Below are 25,008 nucleotides of genomic sequence, written 5' to 3'. Positions count from 1 at the left end.
CAGAAGAAATTGTGTCTATGCTCCGTCGTCTCCATTTACTCAAATACATGGCATTGCACATCATGAAATAGAAACTTTCCTCAAGCCCAACGAGAGAAGGGTAGCAATCGGGTAGCCACAAAGGTTCATCAGCTCTTGATTATCCATCCTAACGCGTCAGACACTGGCAGAGATTGTGACATAGCTTCATAAGGACGTGCATAGGCATACGGATAAGCATTGATAGTGAGGGTTACTGAGTGAGATGCTTTCATACTTACATTCCAGTATGCTGAAAGGCTGTCAAGTACAGGAGGGAGTAGATTAGGAGATGGGTTCTGTGGTGCTCCAGAAGTCAGAACTAGGACCAATGGGTGGAGGTTACTGGGAGGCAGTTTTGTCTCAATATAAGGAATAACATTGTAACAATGAGAGCAGACCAATCAGAGAATGGGCTGCCTTGAGCAGTAGTAAGCTCCCCGACACTGGTCACTGGAATTATTCAAGAGTCCAAAGGGTCATCTCTCAGGAATGACCACTTACAACGTTACGTGGTTGCTTCCCACCACATATGTCTGCATGTCCCTGAGTGACCTTTTAAATTCCGATAGGCTAGAGAACACTGTGTGAAGGTCCAATAGTGAAGCAGGTTAAAGGGTGAAACATCACTGGAAGTCAAGCTTAGAAGAAGCTTGTGGTATATACACTTCTCCTACAGCATTCATGCCCTGCTATGATTCTGGAAATGGATAGCATCCTCTCTTTAGTTGATACAAACTTGAAACTCTAGATGACATTTTAAAACAGAGATCAAGGATTAGTCTTCCCCAAATACTCCCAGGAAGTTGAAACTTTTTGTCTTCTTGTCTATAAAAGCTATGGTTTTATTTAAAATCCATTTGCTGTGCGAGAAAACAAGGTTATGGTAAGAACTGGGCTCTAACATCATACAAACTGCATAATTGTATGATTTTATCTTATTGGAACTTTTGACTCAGGCTGTTTCAATGGGAAGTTTCAGACATTTATGAAAAGAGGTGCAATTTTTTAATGAGCGTTGAATCCTGAAGACACTCGCAACTCCCCTCCCACTGCCCCATATATGGCCTCCTTCAGAGTCCCTCAGAGTCCTCCTTCAGAGCACGAAAAACTTTTTAAGGACAAAAGAAAACATTCTTTGCCATGTCTATACATTGCCCATCCTCTGTCCTGCAGCCTCAGCCACACTACCTAACAGTTTGTTAGTCCAAGCTGTTTTACCCAAAGGAAGTCACAACCTCTCCCTGATTAGGTCTGATTCTTACTATTAAAATTAAGTGCCCCAAATCTCTCTCCTTCTGGATCAATAAATTTCCAGGATCCAAAGAACCACACATACTAAAACTTTAATTAGTAAAATAGTCTAATCTCTAAAATATGGAGGTCTGGAAAATCCATTAAAGCTGCCTTGCTGGCTCTCTTAGCTGCTCGTCTACCTACCAAAACCACAAGGGATCCGCAGAGCCTTTTTTCAGTGCATGTATCCTTTTAGATAGCAACATCTGTATGGCTCTCTAAACCTGGAGAACATCCTCGAATTCCCCTTCTCTGAAAACTTAGGGAACCTGAATCCTAAAGGAAAATCATAGATAACAGTTCTTATAATCACATAAAAACTGAAGTCATCAGCTAAATCTCTCAGACCTGATCTTTTCATTTATTCTTTTTGTTTTCCACATGAGTAAATTGTGTAGACACTGCAGTATTTTATACAAGAAAGTGAGACATCTGAAAGCTGTAGGCATATTGTAAAAGTCATACTAAAGAAAACATACATCAACACAGGTCAAATCTAAATAAACAGTAGAACAAGATAGGCTATGAATAGAAGGGTTCTTGGTCACTGAAGTCATTAATAACCTTTATTTACTGTAGAAAATATGCACAGCTCTGACACTCCGATCATCTAACTTTCCTATCAGGGAACAAGGGACCTTCCAACTTACCATAAGACAGATAACAGATCTTCAGATAGCGGTCCAGGCTGACAGCAGTCATGGTAATCAGGCTTCCACAGCCAAAGAAAAATCCAGCCCAGCCATACCAGCGGCAGCCAAACCAGCCAAACACCCAGCGGTGGCAGAAGCAAGAGATGATGGTGAACGGCTTGCCTACAACTAGAGCATCAAGCAGTCATCAAATGAAGCTACTTGAAGGTTAAAATCTTCACATATTCACTCAACTCAGCTGGCCCTTCATCCCCCCCCAGACACATTTCAAAGAGTGAGTACACACACACACACACACACACACTTCATTACTCAGAATGGATAGATTAGTAAAATTCTGACAGCTCATAGGTGACCCACAACAATAAAATGAAGACACAACAGGTCTTGGTGGTAGACATAAAGGGATCAGCAGGTACTGGGATGAACGAGAAAACCGTTTCCTCCTTGCTGGCTTTATAGGGCTTGAAGGGGCATTGCAAACTGCTGGGAGCCCATTCATCTGTTGATCATGTGTTCGATAATAACCCATGAGTCTACTTGTACACTAAGGAATAATGCCACAACTGTTGTAGGAGTAACCAGCGATTTTCTAATTGGCTTTGAGGCTTGCTCCAGAAGTAGGAGAACTGTTTGTGGAACTGTAAACCTAATCAAAAGCTGATGGCTTGGGAAGTCCTGGACTCTGTGAAGAGGCATGAGCTGCCTTCTGCATAACTATGTTTTTGCCCATAGATTAATGTTGCTGTTAGCTTTGGTCAGACAAATGTTGCTTTACAGTTAGCAGTAGTGACTGCAAGACTCACAAATTGGCCAAACTACTGAAGATAAATGACTATTGAATGTCAGGCTGTAAATGGGACATTTTTAACACGCACCCTCTTGGAGAACAACTCAAAAGAAGAAGCAGAAAGATTGTAAGAGCTGCAGGAAAGGATAGGGAGCTATACAGGATGCTGACTTCATGATTAGACATGTCATGTCATGAAATGGCATAGCATGACTGTCACAATCCTGAGCTCATGGCATATGTGATTACATGTACAAGGTGGGCTAAGCTTATCACCATCCTTTTATGGGAGGGAAGGGGCTCATAGGTACCCATTCCTCTCTGAAGATTTATAAGTACTTAATGGCTGCTGAGGAAGGGAGAAATATGCACTGGTAAGGTGGGACCAGGTCCTGTAAGCAATTCTAATATAATTCATTGAGACACACATGCAAAAGATGTGAAGGTAGATAAAGGACTGTTAGGAAAATAGTAAGGAATTAGTGAGAAGGATGGGGGAGTAAAGGGGGATGAAGGAGTGAGTTGATTTTAATATGTTATATACAAGTATGAAAGTGTCATATTATGCTAATATATATGCTAATAAAATGATTCAAAAATACCTTTCAACTATTTTTAAAATGGCACTAATGTTTTTCAGGAACTAAAGTTGAAATTACCCTGAAAAGTTTTCATTCATCCCAATAGTCAAAGAACTTTTTGAAAGTTAAGTATCACTTTCCTTACTATTATAACTGCCTCAAAGAGATTTGGCTTCAAGGAATACAATAGATGTGACCCCAGAGGGTGATGACAGCAATGTGATCCTTGTTAACCTAAAGTGGTTCATTTTAAAGATGAGCAAGACAGACACTACATTTTCAATAAAACATCCGAGAGAGATTTTCTTCTAAAGCACAATGTTCCTAAACTGATTTTTCCTCCTTGACTGTCTGGGACTCTGTTGTTCTCCTCCTGTTCAAAATTAGATATTCAAGTTGGAGTGTTGAATAGCGTTCCTGGGAACAAGGTTGTCTACAGTGACCTTGACACATCTATTCAGCCACACCAAAGTTATTGGAGGACTTGTGTCTTGGCCTCCAAAGCAAACATACTTGGCTACTCAAACAATACCCAACAAAGGGTACAACTATGGTCGTTGATGGTGAATATTCAAAACATTTACGAATTTCCTATTCAGAAAGTATCTGATGCCCAGGTGTATTAACTATAGACTGCTGCTGCTGCTGTTACCAATTACTCCACAGATTATGAAAAATAAAATTAAGACTCCTTGGGTGCTCTTGGGACCCTTTGTCTCCTGTTGGGTTGCCTTGTCCAACTTCAGTGTGATGGTTTTTTTGCCTTGTCTTGGTGCATTTTGCTTTGTCATGTTGGGTTGTTGTCTCTTGGAGATCTGCTTCTTTCTGAAGGGAGATGGAAAGGGAGTGGACAGGGGGAGAAGGGAGATGGGGGAGAGCCAGGAGGAATGGACCGAGGGGAAATTGTGTCCAGAATTCATATCAGAGATGAATCTATTTTCAGATATATATATATGTGAAAGGATAATAGGTCTTACACCAAAAAATACTTCAAGGCTGGGAATTGTAACCTTTATGCATGTCATGCAGTAGCTCCCCAAGCCTGCTGATACTCCCCTGTGTAGTCTCAGGATTAACACGTAATTATAGTTTTATACTCATTTGTTGTGTTATTACAATATATAAGCTTTATAGAGTAATGTCAAGTAGATAGATCATAGAAGGCATCCATATATCGACCAGTTCTAAAAGAAATGTTTCTGTTGGTTTCAGCTGATGTTCCAACTCAGTTTGTAGAGTGTTTGCCTGGGGTACCCAAGGTCCTGGTTCAACTTCAGGATACACAAGTCAAACATGGCAGCATTTTGCTGCGGCTGTAGGGTTTGGGAAGTAGAGTCTGGAATATCAGAGGTTCAAATCAACCTTTACTTATTAGAGAGTTGGTTGTCATCCTGGGCTACATGAGACTATGACACAGAACGAGAGAGAGAGAGAGAGAGAGAGAGAGAGAGAGAGAGAGAGAGAGAGAGACCTTTAAAGCTTTTATTATTGAATGTGATAATTTTGCTACTTTTAATCAAAGATACTCCTTCATCATTCTAGCTTGTTAAGAATTTTTTTATCCCAAAACACATATTAAGCTTTATTAAAAGGTTTCCATTGCACCTTTCATGAATTCTTATTTCATGAGTTTTCTGTCCTCACTGAATCTGTTAATACAGTCACTCCTGCTGTGAGAGGTTGATATGGTTTCTAACCCCAGGTGTAACATCACATACTCAGAGTTAAGCCCTGAGTAGTGGGACTTGGGAGAAGAAAGCAGGTAGGTCATCTATGCAGAAAGAGAAACCATGCCTTGAATTCAGAACAGGGAGAGTGAAAGGCCACAGAGGTGGGCATCTCACTCACATTCTCTCAATTTGAACTTAAGTACATACACATCATATACATATACATATACATATACATATACATATACATATACAAATACATATACATATACTGTTTTCAGGAAAACAACAGCATTCAAGGACAAGAGAATAAGAGGAATGAAATCTTGGAATTGAAAGGAACTTTTCTAATACAATGATTTTCAAATGCTCCCTTCTCGGGGAGTCTATAAAGCTCTTCTGACAACACAAATATTTGTGTGTGTGTGTGTGTGTGTGTGTGTGTGTGTGTGTTGTGGGAGGGGTGGGTTGTATATATACATGGTTCATATATAAATGTATGTGTGTGTGTCTGTATAAGAATGACTTGATATGTATATGTTTGCATGTAGACAAGCACGTATGTGAGTGTGTGGAAGGGTGCACTGTCTGTGCACAACTGTGTGTGTGAGGCGAGACTGTCATGGAGAGCCTAACCCTCTTTCAATCAGAAGAAATATCATATCTTATTTATGGCTATTTTATTACATCATTTGATGGTTTTGGTTTTTGTATTTTTATTACTTATGAACAGAGAAGGACCAGTCAGGGCAGATGGAAAATATCAGGAGTGGGAATGAATGAGGGGAAAAGGGAGAGGGGGGAGGGAAGAGAGAATGAATGAAAAGTATGGAAGCCAGTCCTGCAAGAACACTCAGTCCTTTGTACAATATTTCTAACAAAACTAACAAAAAATGTTTACCAATCACTTTTTAAACTCTTCCATGTTTAAATTAAAACCACATTCCCATGTTCTCTTGCAATTTTTCCTCTCTATTCATTCTTTGTCACACATGTTCTGTTGAGTTATGTCTTACTCAGATATAAGATACCCATTTTAATAAACGTAAGATTCAAACACAAGACAGCTATTAGTAAAGGCAAGGTTCAATATGCTTACAACCAGTCTGAGAGAGAAGTGGGGAGCATGACAGAATGATAAATAGGAATTAGTGGGGTAAAGAAACACAGGATACAGAGATAGACAAGAGTCATTACTTTACATAAGGGAGTGACATTTAGGTAGCATGAGGATCAGTAGCCTGAAAAGCCTTCAGAGCAGAAAAGACAGCAAACCCCAAAGCTTGCAGAAAATCCCCTTGCATGAAGGCCAAGGCAGCAGAAGAGATTAATGTGGCCTAAAGACAAAAACTAATATCCATGCTAGGTCTCCATCCAAAATGGAGATTGTTTGTTTTGTTTTGTCTTGTTTTGTCTTGTTTTGTCTTGTTTTGTTTTGTTTTGTTTTGTTGGGGGGAGTGAACATCGTGTGTGTGTGTGTGTGTGTGTGTGTGTGTGTGTGAGAGAGAGAGAGAGAGAGAGAGAGAGAGAGAGAGAGCGCGCACTCATGCACATGTATGTTGGTTTGTTTTGAAACAGGGCCTCACGTAGCCCAAACTGGCCTCAAATTTATTCTGTAGCTGAAGAGGGTGACCCTAGGCTACTGCACATCTTGCCTTCACCTCCCAAATGTTGTGATTTTGAGTTCTGGCACTATGTCCAGCCTGATGTAGAGCCTTTGACAAGGTCATCTACCACAAATATCAATATCTGTGTCTGTCTCTGTCCCTCAGTCTGTCTCCCTCTCCCCCTCCTCTCTTTCACGTAGTAGAATCCTCCTCAGCCTGATAGAGTCACTGCAGTGCTGCTTCGCTGTGTTTTGCTTTGCTTTAGCTATCAGTGTCCAGGACTTCAAACCCCTGGACCTGCTAACACAATTCTCTAACCCTCTATCTTACTCTACTACATGGTCCTGAATAAGAGCCTCTCTCTGTGTTAAGACAACCTACATTAGTTGCAAATCTGTGGCATGCCTGATTCTAAAATGTGCTTCTTCCATGTTTAGAATAGAATGCAGCTGGGTCACAAACTTTTGACTGAAAATCTATCCTCTCTACAAGAAACCCAGGGGTGGGAGATGGAGCAGAGACTGAGGGAATGGCCAACCAATAATCACCGACCCAACTTGAGACCCATCCCATGAGCAAGCACCAATCATTGACACTATTAATGATACTCTGTTATGCTTGCAGACAGGAGCCTAGCATGGCTGTCCTCCAAGAGGCTCCACCCAGCACTGACTCAGACAGATGCAGACATTCACAGCTAAACAGTGGATGGAGCTTAGAACTCTCCCCCCCCCTTTTTTTATTAGATATTTTCTTTGTTTACATTTCAAATGTTATCCCCTTCCCTAGTTTCCCCTCAGAAAATCCCCTATCCTCTCCCCCCTCCCTCTGCTCCCCAACCCACCCACTCCTGCTTCCTGGCCCTGGCATTCCCCTATACTGGGGCATAAAACCTTCACAGAACCAAGGGCCTGTCCTCCCATTGATGACCAACTAGGCCATCCTCTGCTACATATGCAGCTAGAGCTAGTCCCTCCATGTGTTTTCTTTGATTGATGGTTTAGTCTCAGGGAGCTCTGGGGGGTACTGGTTAGTTTATATTGTTGTTCCTCCTAGGGGACTGTAAACCCTTTCAGCTTCTTGGGTACTTTGTCTAGCTCCTTCATTGGGGACCCTGTGGAGCTTAGAACTCTTATGAAAGAATAGGAGGAAGGACTGAAGAGCCAGAAGGGGATAAGAACTCCACAGGAAGACCAACAGAGTCAACTAACCTTAACCCTTGGGGCTCTCCGAGACTGAAACCACCAATCAAAGGGCATACAGGGGCTGGATCTAGGCTTCCCCACACATATGTAACAGATATACAGCTTGGTTTTCATGGTGGCTCCTAAACAACTGGAATGGGGCCTGTCACAAAAGCTGTTGCCTAGATGTAGGATATGTTGTTCTAGCTGTGATGCCTTGTCTGGCCTCAGTGGGAGAGGATGTACCTAGCCTGGAAGACTTGATACCAGGGTAGGAGGATACCCAGGGGCCCCCACCCACACAGAGGAGAAGGGGACAAGGAATGGGGGAAGGCTTGTGGGAGGGGGTGACTGGGAGGGAGTCAGTGAGAGATTGAGAAGTGAATAAGTAAAAAATAAACGATAAAAATAAAATAATAAAAAATAAAGAATGCATCTGAGTAAGGGAAGAAGACAAAATTTTTAGGGATGTAATGGAAGAAAGTGTATTATAGACAGTAAACATGACCCAGATTTACCAAAGAAAACCCAGGTGGAAGAAAACACCTTCTGGTGAATTCCTCTAAGCGCATTGGCTGGGGAAGGAAGGGTGTGATTTCTGAGATCTCTTGAGCAGACTGGTAAGGCTGAAAGCAGTTTCAATGTATCAGACCAATTAAGAGTATTTTTTTTAATTCGAGTCTTGTCTGTGTCAGCCTTAAGCAGAAGTCAGCTATTACTCACTGGTGAAGGATGTAGCTGAAATGGCAGGGTTCACAGGGACAGGCATTTTACTTGCAGAACCAGGAAGGGAGCCTTAGGCTAGCTGATGGAGAAAAACCGAACCATGTCCGCTGCTCTCCCGCCATCTCGTGGCAAGAGTAAAAATGGCAGGCACTTTGCAGCCTTGCGCAAACCGCGTAGGTTCGCACAGGCTTGCAGAGCCTCTTTCCGCTTCTAACATGCAAACACATTTACCACCCTAAGCGTTTATGATACTGGAGTCTATCCGTACCCAGTAACGCCTTCTCAAGCAACCTGAAGCAAGCAAACTCTCAAGAAGAGGGCAACATATCTGCTATTTAATATCGCATCGACTCAACAGGTCGAGGATTATTATTAAACTTGGTTTTTGTAAACTAGCAGCAGTAGAAAATTCGACTTAGGAAAAGGCACACTATTTTAAAAGGGAAAGCGAGAAGCTGCTTTAAAAAAAAAAAAGGCTCCAATGCAAAAGCAAACACTTCAACGGCTCTTCCTCCCTCCCTAACAGCCTGAGACTACAGACAGCTAGATAACAGATTTTGAATCCAAATAAAGGTTAGGGTATAGTCAGTCAATCCTGGAGCAAGATGACACATAACCAAAATTACTCTTTCTTAAATAAAGTACAGTTAAAGAAAGAATATTATAGCTCCTTTGCTCAGTTATCTGAAATGTCTAAGAAACAGGAGAAAATCCAGAAGTTTTCAATTTGACCCACAGAGTAGCTTATCTGGAAATGCATGAATGCACACTGGTGTGTGTGTGTGTGTGTGTGTGTGTGTGTGTGTGTGTGTGTGTGTCTATCTGTGTGTCTGTCTGTAGCTCCTCTGTGTGATTCTGTGTGTGTGGTATGTCTGTCTGTCTGTATCTATTGAGTGTCTGTGTGTGGTGTGTGTGTGGTGTGTGTGTGGTGTGTGTGTGTGTGTGTGTGTGTGTGTGTGTGTGTGTGGTGTGTGTGTGGTGTGTGTGGTGTGTGTGCATGTCTGGGTGTGTATGCATGTGTGTGTATCTGTGTGTCTGTAGCTCTGTGTGTTTCTGTGAGTGAGGTATGTCTGTCTGTCTGTATCTATTGAGTGTCTGTGTGTGTGGGGTGTGTGTGTGTGTGTGGTGTGTGTGTGGTGTGTGTGGTGTGTGTGGTGTGTGTGCATGTCTGGGTGTGTATGCATGTGTGTGTGTGTGTATCTGTGTGTCTGTAGCTCTGTGTGTTTCTGTGAGTGAGGTATGTCTGTCTGTCTGTATCTATTGAGTGTCTGTGTGTGTGGGGTGTGTGTGTGTGTGTGTGTGTATCTCCATGTGTCTGTCTGTATCTCTGTACCTCTGTATTTCTGTGTGTGTCTGTGGGCAAGGTATGTCTGTCTGTCTGTATCTCTTGAGTGTGTGTGTGTGTGTGTATGCGCACGTGTGTTATTTCTGCCTGTCTGTATCTCTGTGTATTTCTCTGTATGTGGTATGTCTGTCTGTCTGCATCTCTGTGTGTTTCTGTGTATGTGGAATGTCTGAATTTCTGAGTGTCTGTGTGTGTGGTGTGGGGCATGTGCACGTGTGTGCATATGCAAATGTGTAGACTGAATGTTAATGTTAGGTATCTTTCTCAATTGCTTGCCACCTTACTGGGGGCACTAGGGTCTTTCAATGACATTCTTGTACTCCATGCCTCACAGTGTTCCTGTCTCCACTTCCCAAGGCTGGGATTACAGGGATGTATTGTCACACCCATGGATGCTAAATATCCAAATCAGGTCTTCATGCTCACAGCAAGGACTTTATCCACTGAACTTCTCGGGCACTTGAATTGAACTCCCTGATATCAGTACTTTTAAGTGCCTCCTATAATGTTTTTGTGCAGCCAACTTTAAGGACCATGGTAGAAGCTTGTAGTGAGTTCTTACACTACAATAAAAATCACCGTTGCCCCAGCAACCCTCATCTCCTCTCAGAGTGACTTGTCACTGTCTTTGGCTAGCATTTCCCCTTCAAGATTCTATCATCTTACATGCCCCCCCCCCACCAGATCTCCATGCTGGTGAGAAAGTAGTCACAGAGTGCAAAGCAGTGGACTGTTAGATCCTGAACCCATAGCCCAGTGCACTCTGAAATATGGCAGTATCACGTATTATATGGACAGTATCATGTATTGTCCAAAACTCTGCCCTTAACACTTAGCATTCCTGGGATAGGGCTTAACAGTGGGCTTGGACAATCACTCCAAGGGTAAAGTGCTTGTCAGATAAGTGTGAGGACCAGAGTTCGTATCTTCAGCACCTATGTAAACCCTGGGTGCCCAGCCCATGGGAAGCAGAGATAGTGGATTTCCTAAGGCAAGCAGGTTAGCTAGAGAAACAAATTGACGAGCTATGAATTCAAGTGAGAAACTCTGTCTCAGTACACATAGAAGTCAAGAATTAAAAACAGCAATGTTAGCTTCTAGTTTACCTGCACACACACACACACACACTCACATGCACACGCACACATACATGTACACGCACAGACATATATATGTGTGCCCACATAAACATGAATATTCATGCACACAAATACACACATGAATATGTAACCACATGAAATTGCCCATATATGTGAATGTGCATACACACGTACATACACACATGTATATGTTCAAGGAAAAAGTAAGTAAGAAATAAAATATTTGACAAAAATAATCTAACCATAGAGCCACATGCCTGCAATCCTACCACTCTGGGGAGGCAAGAGAGTGAACAGTTCAAAGTAAGCCTCACCTACATAGGAAATCAGGGAACAGCCTGGGCTATAGGAGAGCTTGTCTCAAAAGGCAAAAAAGAAAAAGAAAAAGGGGAACAAGAAAGAAACAAGGAAACAGAAAGAAGGAAAGAAACAGAGAAAAAAGGAAAGGAAAATAGAAAATAATTTTTGTTTTTCTTCTCTCATACAATATATTTTTTCCATATTTTTTAATTGGGTATTTCAATTACATTTACAATGCTATCCCAAAAGTCCCCCACATGCTCCCCCACCCACTCCCCTACCCACCCACTCCCACTTCTTGGCCCTGGTGTTCCCCTGTACTGAGGCATATAAAGTTTGCAGGACCAGTGGGCCTCTCTTTCCACTGATGGCCGACTAGGCCATCTTCTGATATATATGCAGCTAGAGACACGAGCTCGGGGGGGGGGGGGTATTGGTTAGTTCATATTGTTGTTCCACCTATAGGATTGCAGATCCCTTCAGCTCCTTGAGTACTTTCCCTAACTCCTCCATTGGGGGCCCTGTGATCCATCCAATAGCTGACTTCTCATACAATATATTTTGATCATTGTTTTTCCAACTCCTCCCAAATACTCTCTACCTCCCTACCCACCAGCTACATGCTTTTTTCTCTCTCTAAAAAGAAGCAAACAAAAGCCGGGCATGGTGATACAAGAAGAAGAAGAAGAAGAAGAAGAAGAAGAAGAAGAAGAAGAAGAAGAAGAAGAAGAGGAGGAGGAGGAGGAGGAGGAGGAGGAGGAGGAGGAGGAGGAGGAGGAGGAGGAGGAGGAGGAAGAGGAAGAAGAAGAGGAGGAAGAGGAAGAAGAAGAAGAAGAAGAAGAAGAAGAAGAAGAAGAAGAAGAAGAAGAAGAAGAAGAAGAAGAAGAAGAAGAAGAAGAAGAAGAAGAAGAAGCAAACACTCGAAAGAAAAAAGAATGAAATGAAATGAAAACCAAACAAACAGAAAACCAATAAGACTAAATAAACAAACAAACAAACAAACAAACAAACTTGCCAAAAAACATGGAGTTTGTTTCGCTTTGGCTAACTAACTATTCTTGATCACAGGGCCTGCCCACCCTGGAGTGTGGCACTCACTGGAGAAAACTTAGTCTTTTCTTTTCCCCTCCAGGTATCAATTTGAAATAGCTTCAGGTGGGGGGGAGGGGCTGTCCCAGTTTTCTAGGGAGAAGTCCCATGCCTAACCAAAAATGATAAACAATCTCTTAATAAATATGTTATTAAATAAAATTAAATATGTCAATAAGTAAAAAAGAATGTTAGCTGATCTCTTTAGCAGATGTTTCATTGACTGGCTACAAACACTGCAAAGATGCTTTGGGAAGAAGCAGGAGGTAAGAAAGTGAGCTCTGAGCCAGTGAGGGATTTAGAATGGCTAATACCTTAAACCCACAAAAAAGGAGCTGCGTGGCTGAATTACCTGATATCCCCAGATCACAGACTGCTAAATTGATAGTCATTATTTCCGCAGGTCTCAGCTTCTTCTTCCGTCTAGAAGACATATAAAGGACATACCCGTTTCCAAAAGTAGAGAGAATCCCTACAAAGAAGAATAAAAATGTCCCATCATTAAAGTGAGCATGAGCATTCATTTACAGATGAAACACTTCACATTTAAAAAAAAAAACCAATGGACTCCACAGATTTAGAGGGTAATGACAGGACACTAGATAAAAATCTAAGTTGAGAAGATGAAATAAAAGCATGGATTGTGAGTGACAGGCAAGGGATGGGTCGCCTCAGAAGGGGTAGGAATCGGGAATTACAGGACTGAACTTACCCAGGCAATGGAACCACTAGCTTCTCGGGTAGGCTCAGGATGATGTGGGAATCCCAATGGTCAGTTCTTGTACCGGCCCCCAGGGCAGAGTGTTTTCCTCAGCCATTTTTATAAAGTATTGGCTTTATATGACGCCCTCCCTTGAATAAGTGGAATCAACCCCTTAGCTTTTTATAAAATCTTGAAGATAAAGTCAACCAAGAGAGGTGACTTCAGTGCCCCTGTGGGCTCACATAGGAGCACTGGCATGTGGGAGAGGTGTGGTCAGAGGTGGCTTCCTTGCAAGGAAGGGGTCATGTCCTCAACACAAGCCCCAGGACTTAGATTCCTGCGGTGGAATGGACCCTCACTATCTGGACCATGGATGCCTTCAGCTACCCCTGGACTAGCTGTCAAGGGTAAGTGTGTAACCACTGACAACATAATCATTCCCCTCCCACCAAGGAGAGAGAAAGTGACCCTCAACCCACCAGACCTGACAACAACGACATACATGTGTTCCCAAGTTTGAATGTTCTTTTATTAATGGCAAGTTGGTTTGGATATTACAATGAAACTGTTCACAAGTTCTTACAAACCCAGTTTTTAAAAATCCAAAAATTAGACCCATTATCTACTGACTGTATTTAAGAAAAGAATACACCTACTTCCATAGCTTAACATGTAGAGTAGATTTCCTCAGGAATTCTTGCTTCATAGTGTAGCTGTGTATAAATGAGAATCTGGTACAGCTGCCTTCAGTGGTAAGGAATAAGGAAAGTGTTAACAGGAGAGACCCAGTGTTTTCTGTTTAAATTTCTACTTTACTTCCTCCACCACAATTCATTTGAGGGGGCAAGGGGGAAAAAATGTGTGTCTCTGCTGATGGCATAAAACCACCAGATCTGACTGCATGGTGCTTTTTAGGGAATGCTGACTCTCTGGGGCCAAAGATGCTTAATGGTCCATGAAAGCCTCTTTAGCTTTCTTAAAGCAAATGGGGGAGGGGAGACTGAAGGGATTGTGCAGTCCTAGAGCAGAGCAGATAAAAGGCAACTCCTAATAGGAAGCCATCTAGCAAGGCACACTGGGAAAGAAAAGTGCAAAAACGCAGCTCAAAAATAGTAAGACAAATTCCATCTTTGTCATAGTCAAAAAAAAAGGGGGGGGGGACAGTTAAGTATTCACATTCAGTCAATCCAGAAAGTTCCTCTAACACCCTTTGCCTGCCAGCATCTCTTGAGATTATTTCTTACTGTCATTTTCTTAAACTTTTTACTAACCCTATTTCATAGGGTTTCACCCAGTGCCCGTCATGATTTTAAAAATAGTGAACTCTATTAATGCTATGCTCAGTTGTTTCCGTGAGCAACCTTGTCTGCAGATGAGCATAATGAGACATCAGATATATTTTTAAGAGTAAGGAAAACAAAATTATGAAGATAGAGACTATGGGGTGGTCATTTTTTTTTTTTTTTGATCATCAAAATCCTGTATCTTTTGTGTATAGACGGGATGAAAAGCCTTCCTCTTAGGCAGTTAGTAAAACAGGTTTTAACATGGAGAGAAGAGAGTGGCAAACGGGCCTCACATTTATTTCTCCTGCATATCAAACTGGGGTTTCTATTCTCAATCTTCAGTTTCCCCGAAGATTCCTAGTATTTAACAAAGATGACCAAGAATGTTGCTTTGTCCACTCGGGCTCCTTAAAAAGGATCTAAACAAGTGGCAAGCAGACATGGGTCTAGAAAGAGTATAAGCCCCGCCCCTCCACTCTCATCCAAACCCACCCTTCCTCACTCATCCCAAATGATTATTCTGTGACTTCAATTCACCTAGTACTCCCTTAGCTTGGAGACTTCTTTTCCAACACCTAAGTTTTAAGCTCCACTCCAGCACTTAAGTCTGACTTTGACAGCCTTGCACCTAACACACATGAAATGAGAACTTCTCTCATTTCCCACCAACACCGCTGCATTCTCTTGCTAAAAATCCTTCAAAGTAGGAAGGGAATGGGCTAATCGTTCTCCCACGGTTAGATCGCCTAGAGCCATTGATCTGGTTAAAGACACTATTTTCAAAGCATCCCTTGCAAACTGACTGGAACAAACAATTTTAATTTGTGAAATGATTCTTCGTCTGCCTTTCCTGATCACTGAGTTTGGGAAGACATGGTGTGGAGTTTATTCTGAGGCCCTCTCGCTTTCAGCAGAGAGCTTCTCTTTACTGCTCTACCCCAGCTACTTAAGAGTAGCCAAAAGTGGATACTTCATATATTTGTGTTCAAATTTGTGCCAAATTTCAATGAAATGAGAAGTAGTCAAATGGTCACAGTAAATACGGGGATCCTTGAAATTATTTTGCAACAGAGCATATGATTTAATTTCATAAGTTCTTTCTGCCTCAAGCACTGACCATAGAGGGATCTATGGAACATTCTAGTGTGGTTTTTTTTTTTCCAATTTCAGGAATTACATGAAATTCTTCGCCAGTCATAAACAGATGAGAGAGGGAGGGGAAGAGAAAAAGGGAGGGAGGGAGAGTGGAAGAAACAAAGAAAGGAGGGAGAGAAAGAAAGGTTGAGAAGGCAGGCTGGAACCAACATCTGAAATATTAAAGACACATAAACCTAAAGATAGAACCCACCTGCACGCGGCTCACCCAAATTTAATATAACAACTTTAAATTAAAGAAATGTGGTAAATATTTAAAGACAGTTCTACAGTTTAGCCCTGGCTGGCCCGGAATTCTATGTAGACCAGTTTGGCCTTGAGTTCATAGAGATCTGCCTGCCTCTGACTCTCAAATGCTAGGGTTAAAAAACATGCCACCATGCCCAGACAAAATGTCATTGGTACAAAATTGCATTGTGCAATCCAGTAGAAATATAAACCAGAAATGTGAGCTATACATATGTTGCTGGTTTTTTTTCTGGTAGCCACATTAAGCAACATAAAAGCACAAAAGAACATTAGTTTTAATAATTTAATACTTAATCTACTAATCCATAAATTATGTATAAATCTAATCCATAAACTCATAATCCAGAAATTATGAGTTCAATGGACATTTCATATTTCAAAATATCAGTAAGATGTTTGTACATTATTTCCAAGTACTAAGCCTTCAATAGGAGGCGTGCATTTTCACTACAATCTGCTCATTTGAAAGGTAACAGTTTGTCCACTCAGGAGCCATGGGTAGCTGCCGGTTTGAATAATACAGTCTAACATAAGGCAGATTCAACCCTGTGTGAGTTATACGCAAAAACTCTTTTCACCAAAGTGTGGAACTTCATTGATCACCAGAATAATTTTTATCTTCATAGGACTGAGGTGCTACTTTTAAAGCAGTGTCTACTGTCACTGTTATATTGGGCCAGAGTTCCCTCATTGATGAGAACATGAAGCTAAAGTAGATGATGTCTAAGGGCCATTCTTTTTAAAACAGAAAAATTATCAGTTATCACTCTTTTGATAGCCAGAAAACAAACCTAGTAATCAAGTGACCAAGTGAAGTAGCTTTGAGATAAAGAATTCACTATGAATGTCCTTTGGATTATTAATAGAATATTTATCCCTAATGACAGCAACGTCATTTTTTATGAAACACTGATTGACTGTCAATGCCAATTCACCTTCTCCACCTCTGCTAATACCCACGTACATATCAGAATCATTTGTGCAAAATCAATACAGCCTATGAATTCTCTCAATGCAGCCTCTGACACAGAAGCATTAAGGAAGCTTACCGATTATTGTTAGGTAAAAGCCAGCCACTAAATCCGCTTCCCAGGAAAGTTTGGAAGCAAAGGGGTCCTCATCTTGAAGATAGTGGGGCAGGCGCTCATCCTGAGGCAGGGCAGTGTGGTTCAAGGCCATGCTGGTCTCACACCCCCAGGGGTCTGTGAAGCAAATCAGCAGAGATCTCAACAGACGGAATAACAAGTCCGTGAATCCGTTCACAAATGCATCTCTTTCCATAAAACAAAAGGCATGCTCCAGGGTCCCACAGGTGATTAGTACCTAGTGGAGAGACGTTCACCGTGTTTTGTTTTGTTTTGTTTTTTTTCTTAAATGACGTAAATACACCAACACGCAGTTGTTCAATTTGCAGTCTAGACAAACCTGCATCTTCTCCTCAGGCTGCCTCTGCGGCTTTTCACACCTCCCCCAGCGAATAAAAGGTTGAAAACTAGTTTGTCCTATTGCTCCCTAGCAAACTTTGTAGAGATCTGACGTAAGAAAACCCACAGTGAGAAATGTGGACACTGCACACTGACTTGCCAGAACACAGCATCCCGAGATAGCCCAAGCTTTCTCCATTCTTAAACAGGCATGGTGAGCTAAGGAAAGAAAAAGTGTTCAGGGCAAACAGACATGGACACTTCATGAAATGAAGCTAAAAGGTCGGAGATTGACAGGGTTAACATAAGATTTAAGGCTGTTCATGAGTGGGGAAGGGGAGGGGCACACCAGCTTCCATCCATAGCTAAGGAGCAGTTATCTGCTTCGATAGGAAGGAGAGTCAGTTTTCTTTGGAGATGTGGCCTCTGGTAGGTTAACTATGGTCCAGTAAGTGGATCCTGCAACTTAGATTCAACACAATGGGCAGCACAAATTAGACTCAGTGTGTTTTAAAAAAAAAAACATGAAAAAATTCTCAAAGAATAAATGCTTGTGTGTGTGTGTGTGTGTGTGTGTGTGTGTGTGTGTGTGTGTGTGTGTGTGTGTCTGTGTGTGTGTATGTATGTATATAACTAAGGGCTGGGGACTGGGAAGATGGCTCAGTGGTTAAGAACACTGGCTGCTCTTCCATAGGCCCTGAGTTTAATTCCCAACAACCACATAACCATCTGTCGTGGGATCCAATGCCTTTGTCTGGTGTGTTTGAAGAGAACAACAGCGTACTTGCGTGCAAAAAATAAATAAACAAATCTTTTTAAAAAATAATTAAGGACTGGAGAGCTGTATCAGTGACTAAGAGAACACAACATGCTTACAGAGGAGCTGACTTTGCCCCAGAACCCAGACTGGGTGGCTCACACTCCAGGCTGTGTCTCCAGCTCCAGGAGGATCTGGCACCTCTGACTTTAGGCATTGGCACTTACCACACACACACACACACACACACACACACACACACACACCCCACACAGAGAGACACTGACACACAGAGAGATAAATATGCAGGCACACACATGCATACAGAGACACAGTCACACATGTACACACAGGATATACACACATACATAGGTACACATATGTACGAATACATATACCCACACACTCACAGAGACATACTCACACATATATATACACAGATACACACAGAGACATACTCATACATACACAGAAAGACACATACATACATACATACATACTTACTTACATACATACACACGTGCTCACACACACTCAATACACATACACACTTAAAAGTAAAATAAATCTTAGGAAAAAATAGGTTATTTAAAAAATAATTTGGTCTTGATTAAAGTATACAAGGCTAGCTACCAGAAGGTTTAGAGTTTCTTAAAGCAGAGAACAGCTGATTTCAGCCACATTCCTTCAATGCCAGGATAAAATCCTAAGCAATGAGAAACTCTTAAAGCACACAGAATTCTGTGCTGTTTCTTTTGAGTTTTGATTTTGAAAGGTTTACAAAACAAACTACAACAAAACCTCTAAGTGACGCTCTGCAGAAACCCAAGTCCCGTGCTGCCCCTCCCTAGTAAGGGAGGAGCCCGTGCTTCTGGGAAGTGACACACATTGCTGAGAACATGACATCCAGTGAGGCAGTAGCTACTTCTTGGTATTAGAGGAGAAATACTTTGAACCAGCTCATTTCAAACTGAACCAGTAGATGGCACTGTTCAGCCCTCTGAGACATTGGAAGTAAAAGGGATCTCCAGAGCTGTTAGCCTCACACAAGGAGACAGACAATCAGTAGGTGTCACAGAGGTGCTTTCAGTTTCTATAAAAGGACAGATTTAACCTCTTTCTGGCAGACAGTTTACAGCCCGCGCAAGGCTTTTTCAGTGAGAAATGGCATTTGGCAGACGTTACTACAGTTTGAGGACATTCAGCAATGAATATCCGTTCCCATTCTCCCCAATTAGTTCAGAAAGCTAGCTGTATAGGAACCTGGCTGTCAAGCCTGCTCCATCTCAAGCCCTGCCCACCCAGAGGATTTCTTTTAACTGTCAAGCTCCTGATTCCCCCTTATTCTGGTCAAGTCTCTCATCACAAGGTCCCCAAGCACTCTGGCTGTCTGGCCTCTTAGATTCAGAAACATAAAATGAAGGTGAGGCAGATTTGGCACTCCCGCATCAGATCTTAAAAATTCTGATCTACCGCAATTTCTGAAAAGTCACGTCTTACAGGTCCCACGTGTTCATTATCAACGAGATACTGAATTTCTTTTCTTTTCTTTTCTTTTCTTTTCTCTCTCTCTCTCTCTCTCTCTCTCTCTCTCTCTCTCTCTCTCTCTCTCTCTCTCTCTCTCCCTCTCTCTCTTTGGTTTTACAGTATGTGTGACTGGCATGTTTGCAGCATGGGGGCACATGTGTGGGGTGTACATATGGAGGCCAGAGGTTGATGTCGGTAATCATCTTCAGTGTTTTTCTCCAGGTAATGACTTCTGATCAACACCCAAGCTTTCATAGATCAAAAGTCTTGACAGCCAGCTCCCACTGGTGTTCCTGTCTCCTCACACTTGCACGGTAATTTATGTGGTGCTGGGGGCATCTTGTGGAAGAACTGGGGATAGAATCGAGTGAACCAGAGAGGTCACTGACACCACAAGAAGACCTACAGAGTCAACTAACCTAGGCACACAGGGGCTCACAGAGACTGAACCAGCAACGAAAGAGCATGGAGGGGCTGGACCTAGACCCTCTACACATTCGTAGCAGATGCGCTGCTTGGTCTTTGTAATTTACATACAGTAGTTCTTCAGCTTGGGCAAATACAATTGAGGGAAAAGACCATTTCCTCCCCCAGACTTTGGACAGATCAGTATGTGAAATCTCATCTGTTTCTGCTGCCATGCCCTTGGCCCACCCTCCTGGACTCTAACCCTCTGAAACTGTAAGCCCAATTAAATGCTTTCTTTTATAAATAGTAGTAGTAGTAGTTATTTAATTTTTGAGACATCTCATCCTCAACACAGTAAATTTGAAAACTATAGACATTGAGGCAAGAAGCCCTGTCTAATTTTTACACACAGGAATGCTTATTTTCTAAAACTTGCAATTCTTTTGATTATTCATATTAGCATATGCCTATAAGCAATGAAATATACCCCACTGCTCCCACCATTTAGTTACTGATTCTTTGACAATAAATAAAACAACCTAAGGCTTTTTTCATAACACTTCACTATTTTAAAAAAGCCAAAATCATCTCCTATCCGTAATGATGCCTAGAAGTTTTAAATAACTCTTAGATTCCTACAAATAATATGGCAATATAAATATATCTTCTAGCCTCTATGGATCTTTATTTGAAATCAAGGGATAACTTGAGGCATAACTAGACAAGTTCTCTCATGTCTAAACACAGGGGACTTATAAAATGGTTTGGTGGCAGATGTGGGCAAGTGTATTTTATAAGGTCACACTCCCAAAAGAAAACATATACGCACAAGTTAGTACAGAGGGGAAGAGTCTAATTTTCCGGTTTTACTAATACACAAATTATCTTCAAAAATATAAAAATATTACACGAGATTATTTTCTTCTGGCTCCCTAAATTTCTTGTAGTTTAAAATAGGAAATAACAAAAATCTAGGTAGTGTGGGCAGCAAACTTCCTGCCCAGATGCCCTTGGCCTTGTCTACTCTCACCCCCATGAACTTTGGGCCATGTGTGTATGAGAGAGAGAAAGAGAATGTATGTGTGTGACAAAGAGAAGAATGAATGTGTGAGAGAGAAATGATGGAGAGAGAAAGAATGTGTATGACAGAAGAATGGGTGAGTGTGAAAGAGAGAAACAGATAGAGAATGTGTGTGTGTGAGAGAGAAAGTGTGTGTGTGTGTGTGTGAGAGAGAGAGAGAGAGAGAGAGAGAGAGAGAGGGATCTGAGAACATGAGATTCAATACATCAGTACCTTAGAAAATTCAGCATAAGGACTCTGTGTAACTAATGACAGAAATCTCCCAATGGGAAAATAGCCGTGGCATAACTTACATCAGTCACTGCATGCATGGGTAAGGGAACTGTAAGTAATGCTATGAAAGAAGATGGACATCTAAATAAAGAAGCCTAGGAATGAGAGAGAGTATGACAAAGAAAGACAAACAGCAAAACCTGAAAACTTCAAGTGTGGGGTAGAATTCAGAAGTCACATTGCTGGTTTGCACAAGTCTTTACCAAATGAGGCCTACCTTTCTTATTATCTTAAAGGAGCATTTAAAAAAAAAAATGAAGTTCATCATTCCATAAACTCCAAAGATTCGAGCCCAATCTAGCAGGTCAAGAAACAAATGCTTTTCCCTTCCCCCAACCCAAGTGAATCAATCAGTGGGTCATAATTGCACAGGAATCAGCTTATTAAAGACCAGAGAGAGATGTGCCGGTCAGCCCTGACCCCTTTTACGCTAATCTGTCTCCTCTCCACTCCAGCTTCAAGCTATGTTTTCTCCCACTGCACCAGCATGGTGGTAGCTATACCTTCCCTATACAAAATTGAGCTGAGGAAATTTGTTGTGATGGTATGGTAACACTATTACTACTACTTAAGGGCAGAGAATACTAAGTACCAATAAATATTTTAGAAGAAAATTGTAAAAATTGTAGAAGAAAAACATAGGGAAATGCTGGGTCCAGCATGGCTTCCTAAGGGGAGGTGTGACACAGTTCCTGCCCCTGGAGCATCGCCAACCCATTGATCCCCATGCTCCTCGTGTCTGCTGATGACTGCTGTTACCCAGAAGCTGATCTGCTGTCTTTACTACTCTACTTTCAATCTTTCTTTCTGGGGAATAGACTTCCCCCCATTACTCGGAGCTAACCATGCCATAATAAATGACAGATGTAGTTTTCAGGAATGGGGAATGGAGGTGGCAATGAGGCTATGGAAGATGGGGAACGGGTCCTCTGGTTGGCCTAAAGGCCTTAAAAGGCCATGGGAAAGGATCTAGACAACATAACCATAAGGGTCATAAAAGCCTACATGGTCCATTGTAAACATAGTTCATTGCCAGACTTGGCCTTGAATTTGGAAACATGAGGAGATACGTGTACCCTCCAGTCCCATAACTGCTGCATTAATTAGCTAGGATGAACTTGGGGCCATCAAAGGTAAAGAGTTAAAGTGGTCTAAAGAAGAGTAGATATGGATAGAAAAATGGGAATTTATGTATGGCTTGGAAATAAATTGTATTAGAAGGAGAGTACATACGGCGATGGAATTGCCAGGATGCGGAAATGAAGGCTAGATAATTAAAAGATGGTGTGGATGCATTTAAAAAGGTAGAGTTTTGTTCTCCTATTTGAAGAACTGGAGATGGTAACACCTGGAAAGATATTAGAGATAACCGCTTTACTTACATGAATTTTGATACTTTGTAAGCAATCATTTCAACTTACGTAGTCTGTCACTTTTCTGTTCTTACAATGAAAATAGTTACTAAAGACTGCTGTCTGCTGTTCCAGGAAAGTGCAAGAGCTGTGCCCAGCTACCCATGTGTAAAACTATTAAGAAATGTGCTTTTGCTTTGTGTTTAGTTTCTTCCCTAAGGAAATGGGTTTTAGGACTGTTGATCCGGGACTCATAGAATTTATGTAAATTAAGAATTTTTGATGATTATTAGCAGTGATCAAAGCCTTGATAGTATAGCTCTAGTAAATAAAAGACTGGGTTCAGGCTCTCTCTCGTCATTAAGCTGAAGAATAAGGAATACTTAGAATCATCAGGGAACAGAGAGAGTACCTGAACTAGCAGCTAGTATCTCTTACTGACTCCAAGTCATTATTGAATCAGCACTGTTCCCATTCCCTGCCCCATGCTGAGGCTAGACCTCAGCAGGGAAACAGAAAATATAAATACATGCTTCGAGGGGTAAAATTGATTCTTGTTTTGTATATGCACACATATATTTTGTACACATATAAACATATATACATGAATATATAACGAAGTCACTATATGGAGCTTAATGGTAGTTCTTTGCACTTCATCTGCTGAGGGAGGTTCTTATTAATGAGACCCAAAATTCTCAGCTAACTGCTCATGGTCTGTCACTTTTGAAATATTAGTCATCTAAATATTTTTTTAAAGATTTGTTAGTGGTTATATTAGTAAAATATTCAAACCATAAATTTGTTCATTCATATAAATATTCATAAATATTTTACACAGGCCCCTACGGAGTCTGTGAATTACTTTCCTTTGGGGCTTTGCGGTACATTAATATGGTGCTTTGCAGAATTTGATGTTTTGGTTGGTGGTGGTTTGGTTTGGCTTTTCTACATGGAACCTTCTGAGAGCCATGGAATTTCACCACCAGGCAGCTGTTCTCTTTCTCTGTTTTCTCTGAAGCCAATACTGCCCTGGATGGATATCAGTCAGAAATTCAGATCCCATGTGACATTGAAAGGATTTCCTCCCTAGTAATAGTGTGTTTTCTTGCTCCCTGGGTGTCCTATAAACTCAGCAAGCTTCAGTAATGCTTTTTTACTTCTGTGTGAGCAGCTACTGATGCTTCAGAAGTGCCTTCAGCCTTGATAATGTCAATACTGTTCTAATTTACTGTGGATCAAATCTGATTCCCTTAAAAAGTTGGGATTATTCTGACAACCATAAAACTGTAGTATGATCCTCCTATACAATGAGAACAACCAGAAATCACAGGCACATATGAAGTAGAAATCAAGAGGGAAAAAAGAACCAGTTTGGAAGCACAAATCCCCAAAGCCAGCATATTCTTTATCTGTCACAGAGTGTTAATGAGATCTTTGCCTTCTCTACAAGCAAAATGTTCACAGCCACGAAAAAAAAAAATAACTAGAAATTGCCTGAGGTGCTGGTCACGCAGACTGTCACACACACACTCTAACTTCTATCAGTATAGTCCAATATGATATTAGGCAATAAAATACAAGAGTAGCATTTGTTTTCAACCCACTTAAGTGAAAATATGGGAGGACACTTGGCACATAAATGAGAAAGGTAACAAGGGAAGAAGAGAAGACAGAAAAACATGTTTACATAACCAAGCAAGCAACAGAATAATCAATAAATTCAATATTTTCTAAGCCATGTGAAAAAATAGAGCAGCAGCATCTGTGGAGAATAACAACCTTTATGCCAATTTACTTTCAACAATTTCAGCTCCGAGCAGAAAGAAAGTCATAAGGGATAGAAGGATCCACTTGAATATTTTGAGAGTCGCTATTGTCTTAAACCGCATCTCTTTAGCATCCAGTGTTCGTCTCATCCACCTTCCCTCTGAAATTCTAAGCAGCAAGTTTCAGGTTGATTTAAACCCATGTTATTTCTCCAGCCCACTTCTCCTAGACAAATTCCACTAGGTACACATCTTATGTAACAATTATTACTGTAATTGTTTGTCTTCAGTAGCTTCTATTTGCAGAATGAGAAGGGCATCCTTCTACCAGGCCAGATGGTGTGAACCATCTCCAGCACAGTACACATTGCCCATCTCTCTCCAGGAGAACTTGCATACATTCAAGAGCCCTTCCTGAGAAAGCAGGTAAATATCCCAACCCTCTGCACTCAATCATGACAGCTCTTGGCCTAAGACTACATCAAGAGCACACAGGAAGCCCAGATGTTGAGCTGAAACCTCTGAATCCCCACCAGCATCATCAAGAAACACAGGACCTAAGAGTCCTCACCTACAAAGCATCTTTGACTGCAGCCACATGACAGTCCTCTCATTTCCTCCTCAGCCCTCAAATCATTGGGAAAGAAATGTGAAGGGAGATTAAA

The 25,008-nt window shown here is 41.4% G+C and overlaps 1 protein-coding gene across 1 annotated transcript in view; it reads right to left on the bottom strand.

The window, feature by feature from the left end:
• Positions 1 to 16,931, bottom strand: part of Opn5 (opsin 5) — a 52,014-nt gene extending 35,083 nt beyond the window's left edge. The window contains exons 1-3 of the mRNA XM_021150004.2: positions 16,802 to 16,931; positions 12,712 to 12,831; positions 1,965 to 2,135 (exon numbers count right to left, since the gene is read on the bottom strand). Coding sequence (XP_021005663.1) covers positions 1,965 to 2,135; positions 12,712 to 12,831; positions 16,802 to 16,931 — 421 coding nt within the window. The remainder of the gene's footprint in view (positions 1 to 1,964; positions 2,136 to 12,711; positions 12,832 to 16,801) is intronic.
• Between the last annotated feature and the right edge of the window lie 8,077 nt (positions 16,932 to 25,008).

The sequence above is a fragment of the Mus caroli genome, unplaced genomic scaffold (genome assembly GCF_978045245.1).
Source record: "Mus caroli unplaced genomic scaffold, Mus_caroli_1 scaffold_18, whole genome shotgun sequence".
NCBI classification, from domain to species: Eukaryota; Metazoa; Chordata; class Mammalia; order Rodentia; family Muridae; genus Mus; species Mus caroli.
Note: the sequence above shows the minus strand (reverse complement) of the source record. Positions and strands in the feature narration are given on the sequence as shown.